Source organism: Mustela nivalis (assembly GCF_964662115.1).
Source record: "Mustela nivalis genome assembly, chromosome: 10".
NCBI classification, from domain to species: domain Eukaryota; kingdom Metazoa; phylum Chordata; class Mammalia; order Carnivora; family Mustelidae; genus Mustela; species Mustela nivalis.
In genome coordinates, this window is record NC_139029.1 from 40,007,423 (window position 1) to 40,033,982 (window position 26,560).

General features: G+C 48.8%; 2 protein-coding genes across 11 annotated transcripts in view; both read right to left on the bottom strand.

The window, feature by feature from the left end:
- Positions 1 to 460: 460 nt before the first annotated feature.
- Positions 461 to 14,604, bottom strand: CC2D1B (coiled-coil and C2 domain containing 1B). Of its 6 annotated transcripts, XM_082688398.1 has the most exons (26): positions 14,190 to 14,375; positions 13,282 to 13,405; positions 12,552 to 12,638; positions 10,658 to 10,802; positions 9,555 to 9,658; positions 9,018 to 9,176; positions 8,461 to 8,586; positions 8,132 to 8,291; positions 7,737 to 7,924; positions 7,489 to 7,564; positions 7,271 to 7,381; positions 7,060 to 7,190; positions 6,774 to 6,846; positions 6,438 to 6,568; positions 5,898 to 6,015; positions 5,641 to 5,813; positions 5,114 to 5,239; positions 4,557 to 4,615; positions 4,352 to 4,468; positions 3,982 to 4,055; positions 3,780 to 3,838; positions 3,505 to 3,556; positions 2,985 to 3,084; positions 2,728 to 2,818; positions 1,382 to 1,511; positions 461 to 1,149 (listed from the first exon to the last, which is right to left on the bottom strand). In XM_082688398.1, exons 3-25 carry the CDS (start codon positions 12,615 to 12,617, stop codon positions 1,383 to 1,385), a joined length of 2,568 nt encoding a protein of 855 aa, XP_082544524.1. In that variant the 5' UTR covers positions 12,618 to 12,638; positions 13,282 to 13,405; positions 14,190 to 14,375; the 3' UTR covers positions 461 to 1,149; position 1,382. The 6 variants fall into 6 exon arrangements, with proteins under 6 accessions (XP_082544524.1, XP_082544525.1, XP_082544527.1 ...); XM_082688399.1 differs by lacking the exon at positions 13,282 to 13,405 and having other exon boundaries at positions 14,190 to 14,604; XM_082688401.1 differs by lacking the exon at positions 9,555 to 9,658 and having other exon boundaries at positions 14,190 to 14,362.
- Positions 14,605 to 17,556: 2,952 nt separating this feature from the next.
- ORC1 (origin recognition complex subunit 1) overlaps positions 17,557 to 26,560 on the bottom strand; it is a 29,562-nt gene continuing 20,558 nt past the window's right edge. For all 5 annotated transcript variants that reach the window (XM_082688406.1, XM_082688405.1, XM_082688407.1 and 2 more), the window contains 6 exons: positions 25,882 to 25,989; positions 25,449 to 25,598; positions 24,611 to 24,730; positions 20,554 to 20,723; positions 19,712 to 19,799; positions 17,557 to 17,900 (listed from right to left, as the gene is read on the bottom strand). In XM_082688406.1, the coding sequence (XP_082544532.1) occupies positions 17,709 to 17,900; positions 19,712 to 19,799; positions 20,554 to 20,723; positions 24,611 to 24,730; positions 25,449 to 25,598; positions 25,882 to 25,989 (828 nt within the window). In that variant the 3' untranslated portion in view covers positions 17,557 to 17,708. The remainder of the gene's footprint in view (positions 17,901 to 19,711; positions 19,800 to 20,553; positions 20,724 to 24,610; positions 24,731 to 25,448; positions 25,599 to 25,881; positions 25,990 to 26,560) is intronic.

The window sequence follows — 26,560 nt, forward strand, 5'->3', positions numbered from 1 at the left end:
TGACCAGTGAGCTGAATGTATTTGCTTCACTCATAGCCTTTAAAAAATACTGAGGAATGCTTTGTAGAACCTAATGCTTCAAAAAAGGAAGAGGAAAAAAAAAAAGATGTTGAAGTTTATTTCTAAGAAATGTAGAATATTGCAGTTTTGAATATTAAATCTAAATCTATTGTAACTACAAATCCCTCCGTTGTCTCCATCCATTCAGAAAAAGCCAAGGAGAGTTTCTTGGGAAGGAACTAAGGTATTTCTCTAGGTGATCAGCAGAAGACATAGGCTTCCTTCAGAGAAGAAGCCACAGCAGCAGTTTCTGTCAGTTAACAAACATTACTGCCACTCTGCCTTTTAAAGGTGACAGGGAACAGGGCTTTTATTCAGGACTTTGATAGTTACTCTGCATATAGAGTGTAAAATCCCATAATGAATTAGACCTACTTTCTTAAATAAAAACAGCTAGATAAAATTATATATTTATATATTTTTTTTCTTTCTTTTTTTTTTTTTTTTCTTCCAGTTAACAGTCGTTTAGTCTTAGGTGCATGGACCAAACCCGAGATGCATCCTTGCCCTTACTTCCCAGGACCACATTCCTGAATGTCCCTTCCCTCCTCTACTGCGAGCTTTGGGAAGCAGGGAGGCTAGTGCAGCAGCAGTCAGGAGCCAAGGCACAGGCACAGCTGGGGTAAACTGAGTTGAGTGGGACAGGATGCCACTGACCAAGTGGAGTCACGGAACCCTGCCCCCACCCTAGGCCGGGGTGGGGGGCATTCCCGATCACCCTCAAGTTCTCCCATCCCTTAGTTAGATCTTTTAAAGGCACATCCAAAAATGTTGCAACTGGGGGCTGGGGTTAAGCTACACACAGTTGCTACACAAGGTTAAGGGGTTGGAAGACTCCATGGCACAGAGCAATGAGGCTACTTTTGCCCTGCTGGAAAGGGAGGCAGTGGAAGGGGGAAGGGACTCCTGGAATCCAGCCTGCTGTGGTGGAGGCCCAGGGAGGGGCCAGGGCTGTGTGGTCAGTAATGCACATACTTCACAGATCTTTGGTGCTTGTGTAGCAGCATCTTCCTTATGTACAAAGCCTGGGAAAAGTATGCTCCCGCACACAGTCGCTGGCCTGTCTCCTCTCCCGAGACGGCCTGTCTCCTGCACGAGGGCATAAAGCATATGTAGTTAAGTCTAAACCACAGCGAACATGTGAAGAGTTCAGAGAAGATTTCCTGCAGACAGATCTGGGATCTCTAGTTCTCTTGAGGATCATGATAAAATTATCCCAAGCTCTACCCAAGTTTTGCCTCTTGGTTGTCCATACAGATGAGAAAAGGGAATATTGGAAGAATCTAACGGCAGAGGTTCAAGGACTCAGGCAGCTGCCCACCTTACAGGCCCCTGGGCTCCAGGACCAGCCAGTTCTCAGTGACTACTTGCATGTCTTGGCCACTAAGAGGCTCCCGCAGCCTCACCTTCACCTCCAGCTTGCCCCCAGTGGGCTTCCTTCCATCTAGGACCTGTGCAGACCACAGAGAGAGAAATGGTGACTAAGAGGGGGCAGGGGCTGGGAGCACACAGCTCCCTAGGCTCCTAAGTCAGGAGAGGAATGAATGTCCTGCAGTGCCAACACAGGAGTCTCCATTTTGTGACCGCCCTGCACTCCTGTTTCTTAGTGGTTTTAGGTTATCTTACAAAAAAGTAACATGTAAGTCTGACTAAAAATCAATGCTCTGAAGTGGAGATGAGAAACCCAGAGCTCTGTCCACTCAGTTTCCCCATGGCAACTCCTGGAAAAAACGGTTTGGCTTCAAGCTACAGCCTGAAAACCACCAAGCCCAAGCCCAAGCCCAAGCCCATACTTCACAGACAGTGCAGAGTAAAGTGAATGGTAAGGTTATATAGCCACTATGTGGCAAGGCTAGGACTAAAACCCAGGCAAAGAGTTTCTTTCCACCCACTACACTGATTTCCCCATTGGCCAGAGCCTGGGCAGCTGCAGCACTAAACAGTGCTATGGGCTCAAGCAGCCCACCCGCCTGCAGCAGGACCAATACGGAGCAGGCTCTGCGTGAGAACGTCTCCCCCAAGACAGGCCAGGAGTGGGGGCAGGCTCACGTGGTGGGGAAAGCCCCAGCCTACAAAGGCATCAGCAAGGATCTGGGCTGAGGCCTGCCAGGGGCATGAATATATGTGTTTATGGAACACGCTTCTTGCTGGACCTTCGTGTCCTCCCATCAGAAACAAGCTCTCAGGGCCCCTGAGTTCACAGTTTAAGGAGCTGTCTGGAGCCCATTCCTAAACACAGACTACCTACATTCTGGAGGGGTCCCCAATCTGGAACTACTTATCAGCTTTATGCCCAGAGCTTGTTCCACTTCATCATGCTGCTAGACAACTGCCCCAAACACAACTCTGCCCCCACCAAAACCTAGGAATTTGTGCATGCCAAGTTGACAGCAACACTCAGATCCCTAAAACCCCTCTAATCCACCATCCCTGGGAACTTAGGTGACTCAGAATACTGCGGAAAGAGTATCACTACTTCTTGTCCCGTGTTGCTATGGAATTTTCTGACCCTGTCAATCTCTACAGTTGTGGCAAGGGAGTAGCACCTAATCGATAGCACATTTATGCATGTCTTATAATGAATGGGCACCAGAAACCTACAATAGGGACTGCTGTTCAATGAATATTGGCTCTTACTTGCCAAGCCCTCTGGTTTGCCCATCCTACCTCCACAATCTCTCTGATCTCACACTCATTCTCCAGCCGCTCCAGCTTCACGTGGGCTGTGCCAACCAGCTTATCACTTCTGAAGAAGGATCTGGGGAACCAAGAATCAGTAGAGTATCAGACCAGGAAGAGCAGGGAAGAAGGCAGCACTGAGACAACTGGGCCCTCTGCAGGAAAACTGAAAAGCAGTAGGGGCAGCAACAGAAGCTATTCCTTCCTCCCAGCCATCTTGGCAGCGTAACTGACCAGGGCCTCACCCTTTGTGGAAGATTTCAAACTTGATTCCTTTGCTTTGGATCACCCTCCTGAAGCCCCGGTGGTTTCGGTTGATGTTTAGTTTGAAGAGTTGATCAAATTCTGCAAGAACGGAATAAGACAAGAAGTGGCTCAAGCTCCCAAGATTTTCCAATGAAGTGGAAACAGAGGCTCACAGCTGGCCTCCCCGCCTGCCCCTGCCCCCGCTCTGCCTGCAATTCAGAGTAACTGCCACCAGAGGGTGGTAGAGTTTCTAGGTCCTGGCCTTGGGAACCCACACAATTTTTGTACTCTTATTAGACACAGATTCTACCAAAATGTGAAGAACTTGGATTCAAGTCCCATTTCTACCACCTCCTTGCTGTGGGGCCCTAGGCAAGTTCCTCTACCTCCCTGAGCCTCAGTTTCCCCAATTGCTTTACTTCCCAAGTTGAGTAACCAACTAAGGTAAGACCCGAAAGCACTCTGAAAACAAAAGTGCTGCACTCATGAGAGCAAGCAGGAGGAGAAAGCAGTCCTCACCTGGAGAGTTTGTGTTCTTCACCACAGCTGTTTTGTTTTTTTGAGCCTGGTCCTAAAGCAGTAAGATGGGAGAAGTCCTATAGTTGCTCTATAGGGCAAAGAGCTCTAGGCTAAGTAAGTCAGTGTTGAGGGAAGTGACTGCCCTCCTCTAAGGAATGTAATCAGGGGCCTTCAAACCCTTCCCAGCAGCCAGACCTCCCAGGGAATGCAGAGAAACTGAGCACAGGGTCCTAGAAGAGGGCGTTCAGGGGATCCTACCTCTACCTGAACCTCACCGAGTTAGGGTAGTGGAACTCAAACCGCACAAAGGCATCCAAGTCATCAGGAGTCACCCCTGTGAAGGAGAAAGGGGATCTGGGGTCAGGAGGAGGAGCCCGGAGCCCTGTGCTTGATATGAAGGGAGAGCCAGTTCCTCTCTACTGGCCGGGGGTGAAGTGCCTAGGCAAGAGACTGGAGCAGACGAGGCCTTAGGACTACCTGAAGGGGCTGGGAGGTTCATTCCCCGGACAATGATCAGATGCATTTCTGTACTGTTGAGTTCTGAGAAGATCCTATAACCAAGAAGAAAAGAACAAAGTGAAGGAGAGCAAGGTTCCCTCTTCCAGTGCCTGCTTGCCTGCCTGCCTCGCTGGGAGGTGATCAGGAGAGTAGGCCCAGGGAAGCAAAGCGTGTCTGGGAGAACACTAGCAGAGCCGGTACACAGACCTCAGACCTACGTGACCCCCCCAGTCTGGAATTCCTTCCGCAGCCACCACAGCTCTGAGCTTTTCCCAGGCAGACAACTACACCCAACTCCTCCCCAGTCCTGTCCCAGCATGGAGCCACAGTTTCACTTGGGCTTTGGCACCTCACAGTCTGGAACGTCTTCAATTCAAAGTGATGGCTGGGAGGGTCAAGACCCTGAGCCTGGGCCAGCTGCAGGATCTCAAGCTGCTTCTTTCGGTCCTGAGCGAGATTCTCAAACCTGACAGGGATGGGTGGACCCATCAATATGGCAGGGCTCATTTTCTCCTCCCCACCCAGTAAGCTCCAGCCCCAGGCCTGGCACTTACTTGGTAGTCTCAGCCACATTGCCCTGGTGCATGAACTGCTTGGAGAACAGCAGACACTTCTGAAAATGAGGACCCAGGGTGACTCCAGAGCCCACAGTAAGCCTGTCTAGGTTGGCATTTGAGGCCTGATTTCTGAAAGCTCCAACCTTCTTCTGTAGTCTCAGCCCTCCTTCCCCCAGCACATACTCCAAGGCCACTGTTCCCAAGTTCTATCACACCTTTCTGCCCAGGTTTTTGCTGTTTTCTTTCAAGGACAGCCACTCCCCAGAATTCACTTGGCAAATTCCTATTCTTCCCTCAAAACCTAACAGAAACATCACTTCAGAAACAGACTTAAAGGCAACAGTTCAGACAGTTATACACATACAGAAATACACACATCCATCTTCCTTCACACTTCTCTCTTGCTCCCATCTTCAAAGTATTTTCCCTGTGGTCACAACCAATAAGTAGAAGAACTAGAATTTGAATCCAGGCCCGTTTGACCTGAGCACTACACCTTTCCCTGAAGGGGCTGTGGGCACAGAAAGCGGAAGACAGACAAGCAGTCCACTGACCTCATGTTGCTCCATTAGCATTTTTTGTAGCTGGGCATACACCTCCTCAGCCTTCTGGGAGAGTCGCAGGTCCTCATGGTGAATGAGGATGAAGTCACCCTCCTCATCCGTCAAGGGTGAAGGCACCTGCCAGGTCACAAGGCCCCTCAGGGGCCCCAAAAGTCAGATTATTCCTCTACTGAGCCTAACAAATGCAAAATCCAAACTAAATGTTTCCCCAGTGTCTGCTAACCTCCAGTGATGGGAACTCACTGTCTCCCATTCTATCCCAGGCTGCCACAATGCTCCACTTTCCACTAGCCTTGCCCTGCCTTGTCATCTCTGACCACAGGCAGCCCGTCTGCCTTCCCTGGCCTCTCCTGGGGCCATGGGATAGAGTAGCACAAGGAACAAGCTCTCTCCCAGGTGTCACCCTATCCTAGCTGCACCCTACCCCCTCCACGTGGCTGCTTCGTTCCCTGTCTATTAAGGCTGCCAAATGCCTCCTCTGCCTGAGAAGTCCTGTTGCTCAATGAGGTGAGACTCACCTTGGAGAGGTCCACAGGTCGGCCAGCTCGTACCTGGGTGATTTGAGCCTCAAGGCATTTGGCTACCCTCAGATGGGCTTTGGCCTGCTCCAGGTCCTGGCCGCGCTTGGCCTGTAGGGCTGCCCGCTGGTACTGCAGTTTCCGTGCCTCTAGCAATGCAAGCTGCTCCCGCACTAAAGGATAAGGGACAATGGTTACAGCCAGGCTTGTCCCTTATGAGAGCCCTTACCTTTCCGGCCCCCTTCTCCCCAACTCACCAGATGGACTCACTGACTCCCTAGAACTTGAGGCCTTGGATTCAGGCACGGCCCGGAACGAAGGGACCACAGGCTTCGCTGGCTTCTTGGCCACTGGGGCCTGGGCTGGGGACTCATCCTGCAGGTGCCCAGGAAGCTGTCAAAGGGGATCTGCTCCCCGCCCAGGCTGTGGCAGCTCCCAGACCTGGGCTCTCTGCCTAATGCTGCACTAACCTGCTGTATAACCTGAAATGAATGGCTTTCCCTCCTGGGCCCTAGAGAATCTCAGAGCTGGAAGCAGCTTCAAAACCTTCTTGGTAGGAAACAGCAGGGTAATGGGGACTGAATCTGGGCCCTGGAGTCTGAAAGACGCTGGTCTGAATCTAGCTCTGCTAACTCCTAGCTGCATGCACTTGGCCATGATTTTTTCCCAGTAAAACAGAAGAAAGCTTACCTACCTCGCTGGGCTCATTAGTTTTTATGAACAACAAGTCTGGGTTTATCCCTCATCTGTTATTTGCCCCCCAACCAACCCCTGAAGTCTCAGGCCCTCAGCCAAACCTCATCCTCATTTTCCTCTGCTGGGGCCGTATCCTCTGCGGAAACCAGCTTCTGGGCAGCTGCTAAAGTAGCTGCCACTGCGTCATCCTCGGTGCCCGTGGTGGGCTCCAGGCCAGGAATGGGGGGGAACCCTGTGCAAGACAGAGACAGCTAGCAGAGGGGGAGGGTGGCCTTGGGGAAGCTCTAGGCTGCTGCGGGCTTTAGCTGGGTCTTCGGGCCATGGCTGGGATGGACGGCTTCCACAGAGTAGACGCAGATATGGGAGAAAATCTTTCCCTCTCCCCCTATCTTGCTCAGAGACCTCCTCATAAAGCCCCTATACCAAGCCCCACTCACCTGGAGGAACAGGCAGCTCGGCAAAGTCAACCCTCCGTCCTGCCCGGTGTGCTCGAATGGCATCCTGATATTGCTGCAAGGGAAGGGAGGGCCTTACAGTGGGCAGCAGTCTGCCGGCTCTATATGGGGAGGAAGACAGAAAGCAGCCCCAAAGGGAAAAAGAGCCCCTGAAGCAGCAGGAACTCCAGAAAGACAGAGAGATGGAGATTCAAAGACTAGCAGCAGCAACACAGAGCAACCGCCTGGGGAGACAGGCCGACACAGGGCAGGGCAGCTGTGGGCCCACCTTAGCAATACGTTCATGCATCCGGGCTTTGCGCTCATCTCCACTGCTCCGGGCCTGGATGCCTGCCTCCCGGTACTTGTTCAGTCTCTGCTGCAAGGCATCCAGCACCGTCTGTGGCTCAGCAGGGACCCCTTAAAGGAGAAAAGAGATGGCATCAGCTCTGCTGCCCCTTCCCAGGCCCCCACTCCGCAGTTCCACCCTCCCATCCTACCTGGGGCTGCTGGAGTGTCTGAGGCCATCACTGGCTGCACTCGCTCCACTGCTGGGGATAGAGCTGACGGTGATGTGAGAGCCCTGGAAGCCTGTGGAAGGGGCTTCAGATCTGGGGACCCAGAGGAGAGGTGGAGGTGGAGGTGCATGGCCAGTCCCAGCCCTGAAACTTCCCAATCCCAGCCTAAGCAGGTCCCACCCCACTGTCTCCATACTGACCCTCAGGTGCGGGGGGCATGGCACTCAGGTCCACAGGCTGTCCCTTCTCCAGGGCCTCTAGGACTGCACCAAATCTCTACAGTAGGAAAAGAAGGTATGGGCATAAGCCTGGGAACTTCTTTGCTGAAAAAACTCCCCCCTCAGACCAGTCTCACTCATGCTCAGACTATATGCGTGACCTTGAGCAGGTTCTTGCCCCCATCAGTGAAACAAGGGGTTGCACACAGAGCTTGAGTCAGACGTCATACCTTCCCGATCCTCATGAGCTCCCGGGCACGGTCTAGGTCTCCAGCCCGCTTGGCATTCAGGGCAGCCAATTTGTACTCTCTCTGTCGAGCCAACAACAGGGCCTGTGGGTCTGGGTCTGGGTCTGAATCAGGTGGGGCAGAAATGCCAGGACCACCCAAGAGGCTTGTCTCCATCTGGGAGGACTTATCTATTAAGAAAAAAAAGCCCGCAGAAGGGGCATGAGTGTCGAAGAAGAAGGTGCACACCCTGGGTTTCCAGTGCCTACAGGTGTGAATGGTGTGACGACCTTTTAGTAGGTGCAACTGATGACAATGGACAGTGTGGCAGGATGGGGAAGCAGGCCATGAACTCTGGCTTTGGAGACTGGGCCAGGACTTGGAATGTCTCCAGATACCTGGCTCCACGGTGAAGGGAGCTGGGGCATCTGCCTCAGGGTTCCTGTCAGTTGTTTCCTGGGGGACAGGCTGTCTCTTGCCCAAGGCCACTGGAGGTGGAATCTCATCCTCACTGATCTTCCTGCCTTTCCTCACAGCAGCCAGCTGGGCCTCCAGAGTCTGAAGGAGAGAACCAGAAGCTCTGCCAGCCATCTCAGCCTGAACCCTGCTTGAACTCAGGCCAGGAATCCTTCACAAGGCTGGTGGGGAAGCCTCCCCTCTTGCTGCTTTACCCAGTACCCTCAGCCCCGATCCTCCCAGCCCTGCTCTCTGGCTAGGCCCAACCCACCTTTAGGCCACGCTCACAGCGCCTGGCTTTGGCTGCTTCACCTGCCTCCTTGGCACTGGCTGCAGCCTCCCGGTAGTTGTGGATCCGATCCTCCAGAAGAGCCTGCAGCCCCTGAGGCCCTCCAGCCTGTAGATACTTCAGTTCAGGGCATGGCCACTCCAGGGCCAGCTAGGCCCTTGCTGCTCCCTCCCTGCAAGGAAGCTGCCCCAGAAAATGGAGCTCTTGGATTCAAGGAGAAGGAAGAGCCTAAAAGCCTCAAGGTGGGAGGCAAAGATGCACTGGAGAGGCCAGAGGCCTTGTCAGAGGAAAACACAGAGGCTTAGACAATCTGTGGAGGCTAGGAAACGGCTGCAAGGGGTGGTCTGGGAGAACAGAGAGGCCTTTGAGGCTGGCCAACCACCAAGCAGTTTCTCATGTTCTGCCTCTGCATGGAGAAGCTGCTGGAGGAGGACCCTGGAAAGGGTTACTGCAGCCTTCCTACGCAAGCCATGCAACGTGCACGTTACACACAGACACAAAGGGGCATCAGAGGTACACAGGATCTCTCCAGAACCTACCTGAGCTGCTGGGATCAAAGCTGTTAGCGGAGCTCTCTGTACTGGAGCTTCAGTGTCTTCCTGTCCCTTCTCCTCTTCAGAGCCACCTGGACTAGCTGTCTTATCACCATCCAGGGGCCCAATCTCCTCATTCGCACCCAGGACCTCCTGCAGCTCAGTCTGGAGAGACATAAGTCTCAGGAGCTTGGGAACCACAGAGCCATACCCATGACAACATATGAGAATAAAGGACCCTCTCCCCCAGCAGTATTTCCCGGCATCAGTCACTGTGCCTATCACTGCGTCCTCGTTACCAAAACACTCTTTTAATCTGACCAAGGAGAGCCTTCAAAACAGTGAAAACTCCAAATCTGAAAATCTCTGAATGCATAGTTCAGACCAGACATCAAAAAAGACCAGTTTTACATTGCAGTTAGGAAAATGGGCCCAAGAAGGGCAAGGCACTCACTCCACCTCACAACACACACAGAAACAAACCCCAGGCCTCCTCCACAGGCTTGATCACAGAGCCCTCAGACACCAGCGTGGCAGACCCACCAGCAAGTCTGCATCCTCCTCCAGCCCTTCCTCCTCCTCCTCCTCCTCCACATCCCGCATACAGTCTGCAGCCAACTTCTCGATGTGGGCCATAGGCAGGGGGGCTGATGGAAGAGGGTCACAGAGGGTCAGGGCAGGCAGAAAAGGTCCATGAGGAGGGTGTTCAATCCACTGTGCCAGCAAGACACACCCAGATAGAATCCTCCTTCCCTTCCACAGCCAAAGTCCCACCTGGAAAATTCCTGCTTTTCCTTATGACCCAGCTCAAAAGACCCTGGGAAAAGCTGGGGAAGCTTCCTGGGAATGCTCCCTTCTTGGCATTTTTTGTTGTCATAGTTATTGATAGACCTGCCCATCCATTCCCCAACCACACTTTTAGCACATGTAAAGAGTTTTAATGTCCAATGGAGCTTCATGATAATTCTGCAAGATAGGCAATACTATCCCCTTTTTATATGAGTAAACTGATAATAATATCCATGTTAATTTTCCTCACACTACAATCCTCGTAAATGGCAGAGCCAAGATTCAAACCAGGCTCATCTAACTCCAAAGTGTGTTTGGACCAACAGAGAAGGGCGGGCCATGGGTCTCCCAGACCAGTGATGCCCTTCCCAGCTCCTCCCACTGTCCTCAGCTCAGGGGCATGAGAAGGTGGGGTGGTTCTCGCTAAAACAAAGGTGGGACACTCAGATCCTCCCAGGCTTCAGATCTCTGCCCTCTTCCAAGCTGGGGAGGGGGATTCCACTTGTTCATTCAACACAATTTCTATACACTTATTATGTGCTCAGTGTGGTCCGTGCAGAGCTCCTCCTCTGTAATGGGCCCTGGCTAGGGCTAAGACAGAGAGGTGAGTCTGTCTGAGAATCAGACTGCTGACTGTCCATAATGCAGAGATGCACAGTCAGAGGAGTGAGATTCCCTCACACAGGTGTATGGGCAGGGCAAGACAGCCTCTTGGTGGGAGGGCTGCAGAAGGATGGATATCAGAAGGACCAGGTGATCTAACTGGCTCCTCCCAGATGTGAGGAGAGAACCCTCTCTACCATCTGCCTAAACCCATCTGGACCCAGCAATGGGCCAGCCCAGTGCCACAAACTCACCCTGCCCCTTGGTTGTGGGTTTCTTGCCTGAGGCCCCTGCTTCCCCAGTGAGGGCCAGCAGTTCAGCCTCAAGATCTCCATCATCTTCAGTCTCCTCCATCCCCAGCAGCATGTCCTCAGGACTGAACTCCACAAAGAGCCCCAGCTGCAAGGAGAGAAGGGTTCTTAGGAACCACACAATGATGACCAGTCCCAGAGCCAGTCTTAGGCTCCTTCATTATGTGTGAGGCCCAAGATGAGGACAGGGAAAATGAGGCCTACAACATTAGCCTTTGTAAAAATTATCTCCCTAGTCACTGTAAACAACACAGTAAGACTACCATTGCCATTATTATTACTCAGACCATATGAGTACTAGCTGTCAGGCATGTACTTAGCATTCTACATGATTATCTTCATTAATTCCCATAATCCTGAGACATTAAGTTTTTTTTTTTTTTAATTGTGGTAAAACACATATAACAGGGGCATCTGGCTGGCTCAGTTTGGAAGAGCCTGTGACTCCTGATCTCGGGGTCATGAGTTCGAGCCCCACAATGGGTGTAAAGATTACTTAAAAATAAACCTTAAAACAAAACAAGGGGCACTTGGGTGGCTTGGATAGTTATGGATCTGCCTTTGGTTCAGGTCACGGGCTCAGGTTATGATCTTGGGAGTCCTGGAATGGAGCCCCACATCGGGCTCCCTGACCAGTGAGGAGTCTACTCCATCTCCCTCAGCAACACTCCCCCCACCCCCGGCTCTTGCACACACTCTCTCTCTCAAATGAGTAAATAAAATCTTTAAAAAACAAAACACATGTGGGGCGCCTGGGTGGCTCAGTGGGTTAAGCCGCTGCCTTCGGCTCAGGTCATGATCTCAGAGTCCTGGGATCGAGTCCCGCATCGGGCTCTCTGCTCAGCGGAGAGCCTGCTTCCCTCTCTCTCTCTCTTCCTGCCTCTCCATGTACTTGTGATTTCTGTCAAATAAATAAATAAATAAATAAATAAATATCTTTAAAAAACAAAACACATGTAACATAAAAATTATCACCTTAACTATTTTTTTAAGGTAAGCTCTATGTCCAATATGGGGCTTGAACCCAGTACCCTGAGATCAAGAGTTGCATGCTCTACCGACTGAGCCAGCCAGGAGCCCCTCGCCTTAACCATTTCCCATGTTCAGTTCAGTGGCATTAAGTACCTTCACGCTGTTGTACTACCACTGCCACCAGCCATCCACAGAACTCTTTTCACCTATTCAACAACTCCCCTTCCCCCCACCACCCCGTCAACCACCATTCTACTCTGTCCCTAAGAATCTGACTAAGTGCCAGAGATAGCATTTAAAATAAAGGTCTTTGTGATTTCAGTCTATGCTCTTTATTCCACAAGCTCCCTTACCCACCTCTTTTAAGACAATAAAAATGGACTACGAAGTCTCAGAACCTGGGCCCAGAAGAAGTAAAAGGAGCAGACTGGAGGGCAGATTTCTGTCTCCCACCTGGGCCACAGCCTTGTGTCCCTAAGCAGTAAAAACTCTTCCAGTGGCCATAGTTCTCAAGCTCTGGCATCCTTGGCTGACAAGCAAAATCATGGCCCTGAATGAGAAACCCATGACAGTGATGACACCCCACCAGAACACCCTAAATTTTGTGGCTCCTGAACCCTTCAGACCACTCATATGGAGATGGCAACAGCAGAAGGGTGCCTGGGTTGAAACACAGCAGAGTTCACACCTCATCCCCCACATGAGGGTGACAGGGGCTACTCAGAGGGTCTCTAACAGCTCTCCCAATTCCAGGAGGAACTGTTCAAAATCTCTGGACTAATGGGGAAACTAAACAGGTGATCAAGCCGTCTAGAGAGCCCCCCACCCCAGACTGGCCTGGGAGTGGAAGAGGCAATATCCATACCTGCTTTGCAGCTGCCACACCCTGGCCACTGGCCTGGGGGCCTTTCCGAGGTCTTGGCCCTGGCATCTTGACAGCCTAGATACCTGTCTGATGGGGAGGGGAAGAGACTCAGACTGGAGCAGGCTACAAAGCCCCACCCCCAATAGCACTACGTGTGGTAGGGTGTGGCTCGTAAACTGTCAATCCAGAGAAGAAAGGCAATCTTGACCACCAAAGGATGGAATACTGTCAAAGGAATCATAGCACTGGAGCAAGCAACATGGGAGGTGGAAGGGATGGGGCCCACCCATTAATGGGTTTAAGTGGAGAGTGTGGACATAGTAAGAACTTAGTGAATCAGACTGACCAATTTGCTTTAAACCCAAGAGCCTCAGTGAGGGGGAGCGGCACAGGAAGGCAGATTCAGGAACCAGGTTTGTGCAAGGCTGGATAGGATTCAGAACGGCTCTAGAGCTGTGTTGTCAAACATGGTAGCCATATGCGGCAACTTAACTTTAAATTAAAATTTAAAATCCAGTTCCTCAACTAGTGGCTTCCACTGGCCAGCTGAACATTTTCATCACCACAGAAAGTTCTATTGGACTGTTCTGCTCCAGAGAAATCTGAGTCAGCATTCTGATTCAGGGATCTCACAACCTTTCACAGGACCTACTATGTGAAAGAACATGTGCTGGGCACTGCAAGAGCAGGAATGCCTCTGACACCGTCTCAGCCCTCAAAGTGCACTTACATGGTGGAGACAGCCTTGACAGTGGACTAAAACCACACAGGGCTGCTGCAGGGGCCCTGTATCCCCAGGAGCCGCCACTTATCCAGTGGAGAGAAAAGGCTTCATGGAGAAAGTGATGCTTGTGCTGAGTCAAGAAAAAGTTGGGGGTAAGGAAGGGTTATGGAATCCAGAGGCAACAACCTGATAATGGCTTCGAACTAAGAAACAATTTGATCTGCACAAGCTAAAGACCTGGGATTACTGGGACATAAAAGTGTGAGACGGGAAATAGCACATGAGAAGCTGACAATCCGTACAGGAGGCAAAATGGGAAATCCTTTAAGTCTAAGGATCTGGGCACGGTCCTGAGGGCAGTGGAAGTGACGGGACCAGATGGGCAATTCAGAAACCTCCCTCTGGCTGCAGACGGGAAGAGGAGGCTGGAAGCCTTCTTGGCACCGAGCATCTCGCAACGGTCCCCATGAAAGTGGCGAGCGGAGGGGAGCGCGGGGGTGGCGTCGGGGATGGAGAGAAGCGGCTGGATTTCACACTTAGAGGGTAAAATCAACAGGGCTCCGAGGTTAGCTGGCTGTGGGCGCACGGGAGGAGGCGCTCAGGGTGACTCCAGCCGTCAGAGTTCGCTGACTTAGGGGAATGGCCGGCCGTCACCTGAGCCGGGGGCTCGAAATGAGCGGACTCAGGGAAGAAACGAGGTCGGACAGGCCGAGTCTGCGGGTCCGGGACTTCGGGCAGGGAGCGTCGGTGCTGGGCCGGGACTCAAAAGAGAAGACAGCGAAGGGCGCAGGGGAGGCGAAGCCGAGGGACCCCACTGCCGCGCTGCAGGACGCGCCGCCCTGCCTTGCCCCAGCGCCTCCATCTCCCCCGCAGCCCTGTATCGCCCCTCGCCGGGGTGTGAGTACGCTGCATACCTCACGCCGGATCCGAAACCAGCCTGGGCCTGATCCTGCCTGGCACCGCCCAGGGCTCCCGCGGCCCCCGGGCGGCGGCGGCGGCGCGGGAAGCAGCCGTGACAGGAAGCGACCCTGCGGGAGACGGCTCGCGCTCTAACACGTGACTCCACGGCCCGTAAGGCGCGCAATACGCATGCGCAAGGCGAGATGGGTGTGACCTTCCAACAGGTGACTCGAAGCGTGAGGTTTTCAGTGCGCAGGCGCCTTCGGGCAGGTAGCGCGAAGCTCGCGGAGACCATAGTTAGGCGGTTATGGGGTGTGCCGCTGCTGGCGTAAATGCAGTAGGTGCGTCCCATGCCCCTACATTTACAACTCCGCTGCCAAGCTTCCTCCCGCATTCCGAGTACGGTGCTCCGCTCACACTCGCCCCGCCCCCTCGGCGTGGAGGCGGGCCTGGCCCAGGCTCTGCCCCAGAGGTGGGCCTTCTCTGCTAGCCTGCTGCGCCGGGATTGTCTTTGTAATAGAGTCTAGAGAAATGAAAATGGGACTCACTGTTTGTTTCTGAATCACTCAGCAATTGAATGTGCCTTTTCTAGTGAGAAGGCAGGTTGAGTACCTAAGACAGGCAGTGTTGATGGCACCTCTTCATGAAGTCACTTCAGACAGTTTAACACGAAGCGATTAGGACGGTGAAATGGCGGGTGGAGGCGTGATACAGAGAACCTTGACGTGAAACAAACGCCTCAACGCACTACCGCCTAATCCTGAACTCTTACAAAGGACTTTTCCATTTTCTTACTGCCTTTGGGTCATTTTCAAAGAGGCCTTCTTTACCATTTAAAATTTAAGTTTCGCACTCATAGTTCTTCTCTTTAGTAAGTTTTGTTTTATGAAATACTTAATATACACAGAGATACACAATATCTCATATTTGCTTGAATGGAAGGTCCACAAAGGCAGACCTTTCTATTTGTTCTTAAAGTTGTCTCCGGTGTTTAGAACATCGCATGGTACCTGGTAGGTACTCAATATATACTTCCTATTTTTTATGTGAAAGGACATAAATACATAGGTATCTACCACGAATTTAAGAGAAAACAGTACAATACAGCTGAAACCACCCTACACCTCTTCATGTTGCAACCGTTTCCCCAAAGACAAACCTACTCCCTTAGTTCTACTACATATGTATAGATCCTTAAGCAATCTACAGCGTTTTTTTTTGCAAGCTTTAACATTGTATCATTGGTATCACTACATATATTCTACAACTTCTTTTTCTATTCAACTCTATCTGTAAGGTTCATTCACATGTAGCAATTTTCCCTTCTCTGTGGTATTTAAGAGTATGAAAATAGGGGCGCTTGTGTGGCTCAGTGGTTAAGCCTCTGCTTTCGGCTCAGGTCATGATCTCAGGGTCCTGGGATCAAGTTCCAGGTTGAGCTCTCTGCTTGGCAGAGAGCCTGCTCCGCCCACCCCCCTTCTCTGCCTACCTGTGATCTGTCAAATAGATAAAATCTTAAAAAAAAAAAAAAAGTATGGAAATAATCCACTTTCCCAATGGCAAGTGCTATGAACATTCCTGTACACAACTCCTGGGGAGCAATGTGTTTCTCTAGGGTTTATACCAAGGAGTGGGTTTACTGGCTCATAGGGTTCCTGCATTTTCCAGATTAAATTTTACCAGATCATCCCCAAAGTAGTTTTGGTTTACATTCCTGTCAGTGGAGCATTTGGGTTCCAGTTGTTCCCTATGGTCTTGGAAAGGTTTTCTAATACACGTGAAAGGATTTTGACTTGCAGGCCTCATTTACTGTTTCCATTTTGTTGGTCATTTTATGTCTTATTCTGTAGATGAATTATTCACTCATTATTCCTTTTTATTGTGTAATCTTTACTAACACTGATCCTGCATTATATGCAGTTATAATACTTTTTTCTGAATTATTTGAGAACTATTTGCAGATGTTCCAGTTCACTCATAAATATTTCAACAAGGACATTATCTTATATAACCACAATAACTTACCACTAAGTTTAGTATTTACATAAGACATAAGATATGGTTCCTAATAATGTTTATGATTGTTTGCATCTCGAAGCCTATGACTCAATCAAGGTTCACATGGCACATTTAGCTGTTTAGGTTTCATTTCTCTATTTTCCTTTAGTTTAGGATAGTTTCTCCATGGATTTTTGGTCTTCTGGGATACCGATATTTTTGAAGAGGGACAGTTGCTTTGCATAATATTTTCCCCCTCAATTTTGATTTCTGAAAATTTCCATCAGTAGGTTCGGGTCAAACATTTCCGGCAGGACTATTACACAGGTGATGTGTTTTTCTCAGTGCCTGACATAAAGAGGCTTTAGATGTCTGTTATATTGTTGGTTGGAAATGTAAATATGAGAACTGCAGTTACACAAAAGCCCTGCCAAGATTTTGACTGAAACAGACTTGTATTTAGAGGTTACCTCTCTTTCATTAGACTTAGTTCTTGGTATCTTGTATTTTCTGTGCCTTCTAAGTCTTTAATTTAAAGATTTGTTTTTATGATAAATAGTAACTATTTTTTTTTTTTTTTTAGATTTTTTATTTGTTTATTTGACAGAGAGAGATCACAAGTAGACAGGGAGGCAGGCCGAGAGAGAGGGAGAAGCAGGCTCCCTGCTGAGCAGACAGCCTGATGTGGGGCTTGTTCCGAGAACCCTGAGACCACGACCCAAGCTGAAGGCAGAGGCTCAACCCACTGAGCCACCCAGTCGCCCCAACAGCAATTTTTAAAAAATTATATTTTCTATCTATTTGTTGATAGGGATTATTTATCGCTGGTATTATTCGTAGCAGGTTTTTTTTTTTTTAAGTATTTATTTATTTATTTATTTGAGAGAGAGAGAGAGAGAGAGAGAGTAGGAGAAGGCGGGGCGGAGGAAGAAGGAGAGAGTCTTAAGCAGACTCCACACTAAGCACAGAGCCCAACATAAGGTTTGATCTCACAAGCCTGAGATCAGGACCTGAGCTGAAACCAAGGGTTGGACCCTTAACGGACTGTGCCACCCAGGCATCCCAAGCAGCGGTTCTCTTTTGTAAACTAATTCTGTTACATTCACATTGTTCAAAAGTTCAAAGATACATGACGTACAGCAAGTCTTCTTCTAAAGCCTGGCCATAGCCATCTAGTTCCTTCCCAGAGGCCACCAATGTAACCAGTTTCTTATCTATTCTCCCACAACTATTTTATATAGATACACATAACTGTGTGCATACCATGTTGCCATTAAATAAATGGCAGGGTTAAAAAATAAAAATCACAAGGTGGCCTATTGTTGGAGGGGTGGTTTGGTCTTTTAATCTGGCGTTTGTAATGACTGTAAACTTCTCAAACACTCTAGAAAAAGGAAATTATTTAATGGAAAACTTCAAAATACCTGACAGCCATTCCTATTCAGTATGTTTTGCTACAACAATTCCACCTGCCTAGAAAGAGGAAATGAAGCCCCTTGAAAAGAGCTGATCACAGTCCTTCCTCATGAGGCCCTTCACTCCCTCAGCGCGTACAGTACATCGTCCTGGCTGACGTTGAGCCGCACACGAAGGAGCAGGTCGTTCCTGCTGGGCTCCACAAGAAGGAGGCGGCAGGAGCCCAGGTGAGAGCACACTGCCATTGTCTCTGACATGGTGGGGTACGGAAGTCCCTCCATTCTGCACAGTGCCACGTGTTGAGTGTATACCTAGAAACAAAAAAGCAAATCCGAGGTCAGACGCCAGAAAGTGAAAGAAGAAAGAAGGTAGTACCGGTTCTGTACCTGATCATTTATTTCTTCCCATAGGCAAATCAGATACTTCTTACCCAGGTGATCCTCAATACCCTGAAGGCACCCACAGGCGCCCCTGTGGGGCACAAATGCGGGGTGGAATGCTAATCAGGCTTTGGACTCAGGACAGGTCTGAATCCTGTTCTACTTATCACCTAAATATGCAACGCTGGGCAAGTTATTTCACTTTGTGCACTTTAGTTTTATCTATTAAACATACTGCCACATCCCTCACTTGTTAATGGATATAAAATATCTAGTAATTGTCACTTATACAAACAGTCCTAGTCTCCAGGGAGTGAAAATTCCTAATGAGACTGTTAAAATCCAAGTCAAATTTTGCTATAAGCGCATTTTCTTTAGCAGATAATAGTGCACAGGTACTAAAACAAGACCCCTGGGAAAGCACAGAGGCCCAGGGAGAATATTACATAAAGAGAGGCAGGTCGCAGTGGGAAACCTGGATTCCTAAAGCGTCTCCAGGGGGCCAGCAAGCCTGCCACACTTTCTGGTCACTTTTCTCTTTAATAATCACCCCCCACCCCCACCCAGGCTGGGAGCTTGTCGGGAGCAAGGACATTGACCAAGTCAACCCAGGGTTCCTGGGACACCTTCACAGTTAATGACACATTGTAGATGTTCAGGAAATGTTTACAGACTAAAACGAAAGCCACTGTGGCGAAGAGCTGCCTTAGGCTCTAGACTGTGTTGCCCACACTCGTGGGCAAACATAACTAGCAGTTTAAACAGAATTTAAAGAAAAGAGGAAAGGAAGGACAGAAGTAGCTGGACCTCTCCATTTGCATGTCTAAAATACAGTCACACAGACAGACATATGCGCCCCCGGGTACACACCCAAACACCTTTAACAATCTTTCAAGGCAGCCCATTTATTATTTAGTTTTAAATAGACATTTAAGGCACTAGCCCTAGTGAGTCTTTTACTCAATATAATCGAAACTATGCTCGGACTGTTTGCATTGATCTTTGTAATTTGTTTTTAAAATGGATCATTTTGAGAGCCTTATCCCCACCACACCATAGCTGTATTAGGGCAGTAACTCTTGTCTTATTCATCTTTGTGTTTGTTTTGTCTTTAATGATTTATTTATTTAGTTTGAGAAAGAGAGCGTGAGCATACACAGGCAGGGAGGGGCATAGAAAGAGCCCGATGGCAGGCTTGATCTCTCATGACCTGAGCAGAAACCAAGAGTCTGAGGCTTAAACGAATGCGCCCTCCCAGGTGCCTCTTGTCTTACTCATTTTTGAATCTCTTACTCCTAGAATAGTATCTGGCACATACTACTCCTTCCCACCAACTGTGCAGAAACTAGTTGGTAAAGGTCTCTTCTCACACAACTGAATACAACATCACATAAAAATAGATGTTGGCCTGGGGCACCTGGGTGGCTCAGTCGGTTAAATGTCAGACTCTTGATTTTGGCTCAGGTCACGATCTCTGGGTGGCGGGATCGAGCCCTGCATTCGGCTTCCTGCTTGGGGAAGGAGATGCTCTTTTTCTTCTCCCTCTGTCTCTCCCCCTGCTCACACACTCTCTCTTAAATAAGTAAATCTTTAAAAAAAAAAAAAGGTGTTGGTCTGATATTCTTTAGCATAATTGGGTTGGCACAAATAGAGACAAACTGTTATGCAGTCATTGAATTTCCTGCCTATTTAAAAGGCACCAAGAGCAAAATCTAGAAGGATTTAAAGAAAAGATCAATCACCTGTTGAAATGTTGCTTCTTCCAGTCCTGATCGACGGAACTCAGCAAGGATGGCTCTCAGGAAACTCTGTTCCAGAACAGAAGAATTTCTTAAAGAAAATGAGATGTGAATTCTTGTTAAGTGGCCATATCACTAGCTCAGAGAAAAGCCAAATAAAGTTTTCATGTGTCTTTACAGAAGAGAGAGGAAAAACTCTCTCCTATATTATTTGGCAAGGTTTCCTCCTCCCCCTAAAAGTTCCAAAATGATATAAAATGCCATTACAGAAGCCAGGGAACAAAGCAACTAGCTCTCCCTGTGGATTATGCCCCTTAAGAAAAGGACAGCAGCGGGGCGCCTGGGTGGCTCAGTGGGTTAAGCCGCTGCCTTCGGCTCAGGTCATGATCTCAGGGTCCTGGGATCCAGTCCCGCATGGGGCTCTCTGCTCAGCGGAGAGCTTCCTCCTCTCTCTCTCTCTGCCTGCCTCTCCGACTACTTGTGATTTCTCTCTGTCAAATAAATAAATAAAATAAAATAAAATAAAAAAAAGAAAAAAAAGAAAAGGACAGCATCTTCAGTAAATGCAGGTTGCATGAGAAAAAGCTTAGAAACTTCCATGGCCTTCTCACACTGTGGACCTCTCCTGGGGTCCTTCAAGGAAGTTTCAGGGTCAGGAAGGAGAAACATCTTACTTTTTAAAAAATTGAATGTATTTGTCATTTGACATTATGCATTTTTAAGGTATACAACGTTGTACTTTGAAACATTTATATATTGTAATATAATTCCCTTTGAGGCTATATTTATCAAATTACACAATCACAGGAAAATACTGTTATCCACATACATTAAAAGCAACTTACTTGATGGCAGTGATATATGACGATGAGAACATCTCATCTACTGCTTGTAGCAAGTGGGTTACAGTGACCAGGCCAGGGGAGTCAGGCTTCTGGCAGGAGAACTCACAGATCTCCGTGGCACGCCTACAGATGTCCAGGCAGCGTCGTGCATCTCCGGAAAGGGCTGCCACCTACAAGAGGGAATATTTTATTCCTTGGGTTACACCTCAGCCCAAGAGAAAAAACAACAGACTCTTGGTTCAGCTAAAAAGGAAAGGCAGTGCTGGGAATGGGTTGAAGCCTGACGTCATGTGCTTAGACCCAGTGGGAACCTGGTGGGAGCCTGGATATAAATTATTACACTGCTTCTAGGATTCTTCCTTAAGTCCAAACCTTTGTCTTGGATTTATGGATAAAACCATAATGGAAAGGGCAAGAATTCTCACCTTTATTTAAAATTCAGGAAATAAAACTTAAAAGAGACCACTGGCCCAAGATCATTATTGAAACACCTAGAAGCACAACTGTTCTCATTCCTTGCATGAAGAGAACAATGTCCCCCAGGAGCAGCTAGCCAAAGCCAAGAGGCTGCCGTGGAGCCTATTTTGATTCTAAAGCCACAGCTTCAGTCTCCCTAACAGCATGTGGTAAATTTTGGAGACCACCCGGTAAATGGCTAAATGAACCAGAATCAAGAGGGAAGGAAGCCACAAAGCTAGAGGACACAGGGAAGTCCATGGTTAGATGAGTCTGACCAAACCACAATGCCAATGACTCCGCTGCTCCTTTCTTTCCATGCACGCAGATTCCTTTCACAGGGAATCCTGTACTCTATCCCATGCTGACTCAGAAAGCCGCCTGCACTTTAAATTTCACAGAGGAAATTCTTGGACTCTGCAGCCTTCGAGGACCTCTCAGTATTCCCAGTAACTCTCGGCAGTCCCAACCATTTGCCCAACAACAATTGCACGTAACAACATCCTGCCTGACGACTTCCTGGATGTCCTGAGATGATCATTTCCTTCCAAAATTCACACTGCGTCACGTTTACAAGAGCAAACTGTATAGGCATATACATACACAACACACTAAGATTAAAAGTGGTCATCTGTGGGAAGTGAGATTATCGGAGTTTATAAATATTTTGTGTACATGTTTTCAGAATGCAAATTTAAGACATTCAAAACAAAGGTCACTTTTCTAGTAACCCGAGAGCTGCTGAGGAGGCCTAAATGCAGAGTGAACAGGTGACCCTGGGATGCAAGAAAATGCCCAAAGCAGTCCTTGTCCTGGGGGTATCCACGAACTGTGGTGACCATACCCTCTCTCACTGCTGCTGGGGTGAGGAGGCACAAGAAAAGCTGGGCCCACCCCGCACGGAATCTAACAGAAGACCGTGTATAAACTTGGGCTCTGACCTTCGCTACAGCCTCAGTATAGGGTGAATGAGAGACCCACTGGGCAGAAGGGACAGAAAAATAGGCTTGTGTAGACCCTGGTGCCAGGCCGGTATAAAAAAAACAGAGTCTTTGCAACTACAAGCCTTCACGTGGTTTTGTAGCCCAAATGTATGTCATGTCTCCTAAAAACCTCAAGTGGAGAAATTTGTTGAAAAATGGTTCCAGTTGGTAGTGGCCCTCTGTAACTGACAGAAGCAAAAACAAACTCTGAATGAACTAACTTCAACCCAGTCCTCAACTAATTCTCAAAGGGAGCTCTAAGGAACATGAGCGTATAGTAAAAAATAAAAAATTAAATTTAAAAAATCAAGACATAAAAATAAGGAAACAAGGCCAAATACGCACGACAAACAGCAATCAACAGAATTAAATGCACAAAGAGTTCAGATATCATAATCGTAAGAAACAATATAAAATAAGTCTGTTTCTTTGTATGTATAGAAATGAAAAGGAGATTTGAAATTACGGGCAAAATTTTTAGTAAAAGCAGAATCTAAATTTGATGCCTCCTGAAACCAAGAACCCTAAAAAGGAAGGGAATCAACAGGAGAGTCGAGAATGTAATTTTTCCAGTTGGAAAGAGGTGGCAGAGTAGTGACGGACTCCGCAGGCTGGAGAGAGCCAAGTCCTAAGCCAGTACGAAGGAATCCAAGGGAAAAAAATCTAAATTACACTAAATATCTTCAAAGTGCTCAGATGACAGCAATACCAGAACTGAAGGTAAAGGGGGATGTCTGGCTAAAATAAGGAGGACTGGTTGAAAGTTAACAACCTGATGACCCAGAGCAGGAGTCAGAAACTACAGCCTGCCACACATTTGTATATGTGAAGTTTTACTGGAACACAACCGTGAGCATTCATTTACCTACTGTGCCCGGCTGCTTTCAGGATGCAAGGGCACAGTTGAGGAGTGGTGACAGAGACCTTTGGAACCACAAAGCCTAAAACATTTCCTGCCGGGCCCTTCACAGAAAAAGTTTGTGGACCCTTGCCCTAGATTCCTTCCCTCATTTCATGCTGTTGGGTAAACCTCAGGGACACTCAGGAAGGTTTAGGGCTCTTTGGCAAATTCTGTGCCTTGGTTGGTTGTACTGTCACTATAAAACTCTTTGCCTTGGAGATTATCCCTCTTCTGCCATGGCAAGAATCCAGAAATTTATTCTCAAGCAAGGATAAAGAGAAAGTCTCCGGGCCAGGGACCGCTAGGCATTATTGTAGAGGAGGGGAGGTCCCTTCCTAGATATAAATGGTTACTGTTCCCATACTGAATTTGAAGACCTCCATCCTCTGCCTGACTCCTGGAATACTGCCCTCCAGGCAGGACACAGGATGCCTATTCACGGAGACCTGACTATTCTTAAGGGAAAGAACTGGAGATACTGGAATTGGCCCAAACAGAATGCCCCAGAGTGAAGTTCCCAGTGGTAAGCCCCACTCATGTGCTCAGAGTTCCCCAACCTAAAGTTTTTTAATCTTCACTCATATACCAGAGTGGACAACCAAGACATCTGAGGAAAGTCTCTAACCATATGAGATAGAAGCTGAATTCAACAGACAAAAAGCATCTTGGAAGAAAAGAGAGAAGACAACATCAATAAACAGAATGGCATAAAAAAAAGGACTCTTCAGAGAGACAAAAAGACAAAAAAGAACTTTTAGAAAGATAGCAGAAGTGAAAAAACTCTACCTAACAGAGGGGGTAAGTGGTAACTTTGAGCTCCTACAAAGCAAAGCTTGGAGACCAGTTCCCTGTCTGAATCGCCTCTGACCCCAGCACCCAGCTCTGACCTGGTGTCCCACATGCTGCTGCTCTAGGCGCTCAGAACTCTAATTGCTTCAGACAGGAAGAACCAGAAACAAGCTTATAATTCTTTTAAGTGCTGAAATACTCTGGATGTGTGGTTTCTTGCATCCAGATTGAAGCTGAGACATTTAACCCACTTCTGTCCCTCAGCAGCCTTGCAGAACAGTCTAGGTTGGCATTCTCCCGGTGAGCTTGTGGGACACAGGAATCCAATGCCTGGCACCTGTCCTGGAGAGCCACCCCTGGAGGCACATCAAGGATGTGATCTCCTTTAATTCTCAAAACAGTCCAACAGGTTTGCTACTCGATGGCCTATACTAGCCTTTCCGTCATACAAAGCTGCCTGCCCCTGTTACTGCCTGAACCAATTTATCTTCATTTGTATATAAGCCCACCATACTCCTAGCCTGCTCGTTAATTAGACAATAAGAAAGTTAAGGAACTGGGCGCCTGGGTGGCTCAGTGGGTTAGGCCTTTGCCCTCAGCTCAGGTCATGATCCCAGGGTCCTGGGATCGAGTCCTGAGGCAGGCTCTCTGCTCAGGGAGCCTGCTTCCCCCTCTCTCTGCCTGCCTTTCTGCCTACTTGTGATTTCTCTCTGCGTGTCAAATAAATAAATAAAATCTTAAAAAAAAAAAAAAAAGAAAAGAAAGTTAAGGAACTTTTCACACTTTTGCTTCTACTTTTTGATATTTATGTTTACAGGGCTCTCTAAATTTCTCTTCAAGCAGAGAGCACCCGACACAAGGCCTCACGCAGGCAGGCACTCAGCACAGACAGCACAGGTGCAAGTAGGAGCTCCTGAAGGTGACTTACCTTCCTGGCTACCAGCTGGATGGCATCATCCTCAAAGGCCTTCACATGTTTGAGTCGGCATGTTAGGATCTGCTGCAGTTGGCTGTGAGTATAGGGCTGGAAGGACATCCTGGTAAGCCCCTGGCAAGTCAAGACCACAGAGAACAAGTTCATTAATTAACCATTCTGACAGTCCTTCTGGTCAGCCACCGTCAAATCCCTAAGCCTGCTTTCCAAGTCCCTCAAGGCTACATCAGTCCCTCCCAGGACTGCCACGTTATCGATTACAGCTCCTTTCACCGGTGATAGCGGCAGGTGGTCTCCTGCAGACAGCCACAGCGCTCAAGTAATTTGTCCTTTTGTTTCAGACAATCTTTATTCTCCCAGAATCACTTAGGAGTAGATCCAGGCAAGGGTGCTCTAGCTGGAGCGGGTGGGAGCATCCCCAACTCCGCAGAGAACACAGGCTCAGCTCCTGGCTTCACTTGACTTGCTTCTCAGTCCCTGCTGTGCTTCCTGCTGAAGCACCCATCCCCGGGGGCAGGGCAGTGTCTGCCCTGGTCCCTGCTGTATCCCACGCCTCCAGCCTGGCCTGGCAGGGGCCAGCGCTTCCAGATGTTTAAAAAAGTTAGACCTACAGGGCTCTGTGCAGGTTAAGAGTACCCCGGTGGCAGAACAGCAAGGTGTATTTGCAGAAAATCATGCAATGGCAGCAGATTTAATTTAATTACAGGAATTTCAGAAATCACATTGTGCACTTTTCCCATTTATTTTAGTTTCCCGTGCATTTAGTTTTTAGAACTCCTTGGGCCCCGTTATGGATCTGTAAGAAGGGCTTAAGAACAGCCCTAGGACCCACCAGTCGGCTCGAGACCCGGTTCATCATGATGCGCTCCGGCAGGTCCATCGTGTTGGCGATGGTCAGGACTACAAGCCGGGCCTCCCGGTGAGTGGGCCAGTCAAAGAGATTGTACAGCACGTCTTGTTTCTGAGTCCACAGAAGGTCAAGCTGCCGGGAAAGGGACAGAGATGCAGGAACAACCACAGAACTGAGGCCTCCGAGTGAAGCCCTGTTACCGCTGTATTAGCTGCCTGGGCTTCTCAGGTCCCACCAAGAAAGCAGCAGGGACATCGATGGGACGCAGGTGTCTCACCACCACCGAACAGGCTCAGATGAACGAAGGGATGAGATGAAGGAGCCAGGGCCTCCCTCTCAACCCAGCACTTGCTCCTGGCATGCCCCGGTCAAGCACCAGGCCACTCTCCCGGTCCTCCCGAGGGTACCTCCTTACCTCATCCACAAGCAGCACAGTGCTTTCCTGAGAGGACCTCCGGGTCAGGAAGCGCTTTGCCAGCAGTTCTGCTGCATGGTTAGCGGTTGCTTTCTGGCCGGTCAGCTTCTGCAATGAGGGAAAAGCAGGTGTGGTAAACAGGAAGGATTTTACTCTCCTGAGCTTAATGTTAAATTTGCAATAGAGGAAGCAATTTTGTGTGAGGACTTCACTGTCCTAAATTCTGCCTTCCACTCTGGTCTTAACCTTAACATGGAAGGAGAAGAGAAGGCACCAGAAGAGATGATAAAGAAAGTCTGTGTTTGAAATGCAAGTGAGCCACAGGCAGGTCCCAGCAGCCCCTCCAAAGTCATTACTGCATGACTTGATTTATAACTGGACATTACTTGTTCCAAGAAAACCACTAATGAGTACAAGAGCCAGGTTCAAACTCTAGCCGACCTCTAATCTGTTCCCCACAGTTGGCCACAGGGTCTCCTGTGTGCCAACAGTTTTCACCACATCAGTGGTGAAAGCCAGGAAGCCCTGGCTTCCAGTATTCATGCCCAGCTCCTAGACTTTAAGGTCCCTGAGGGTAGGAATTGTCTTCTCTACTCTTGCTTCCTCACACAAAAGACAACGCCTGGCACATCGTAAATATACCAATAAGCACAAAACCTCCCTTTTTTCATATGCCACC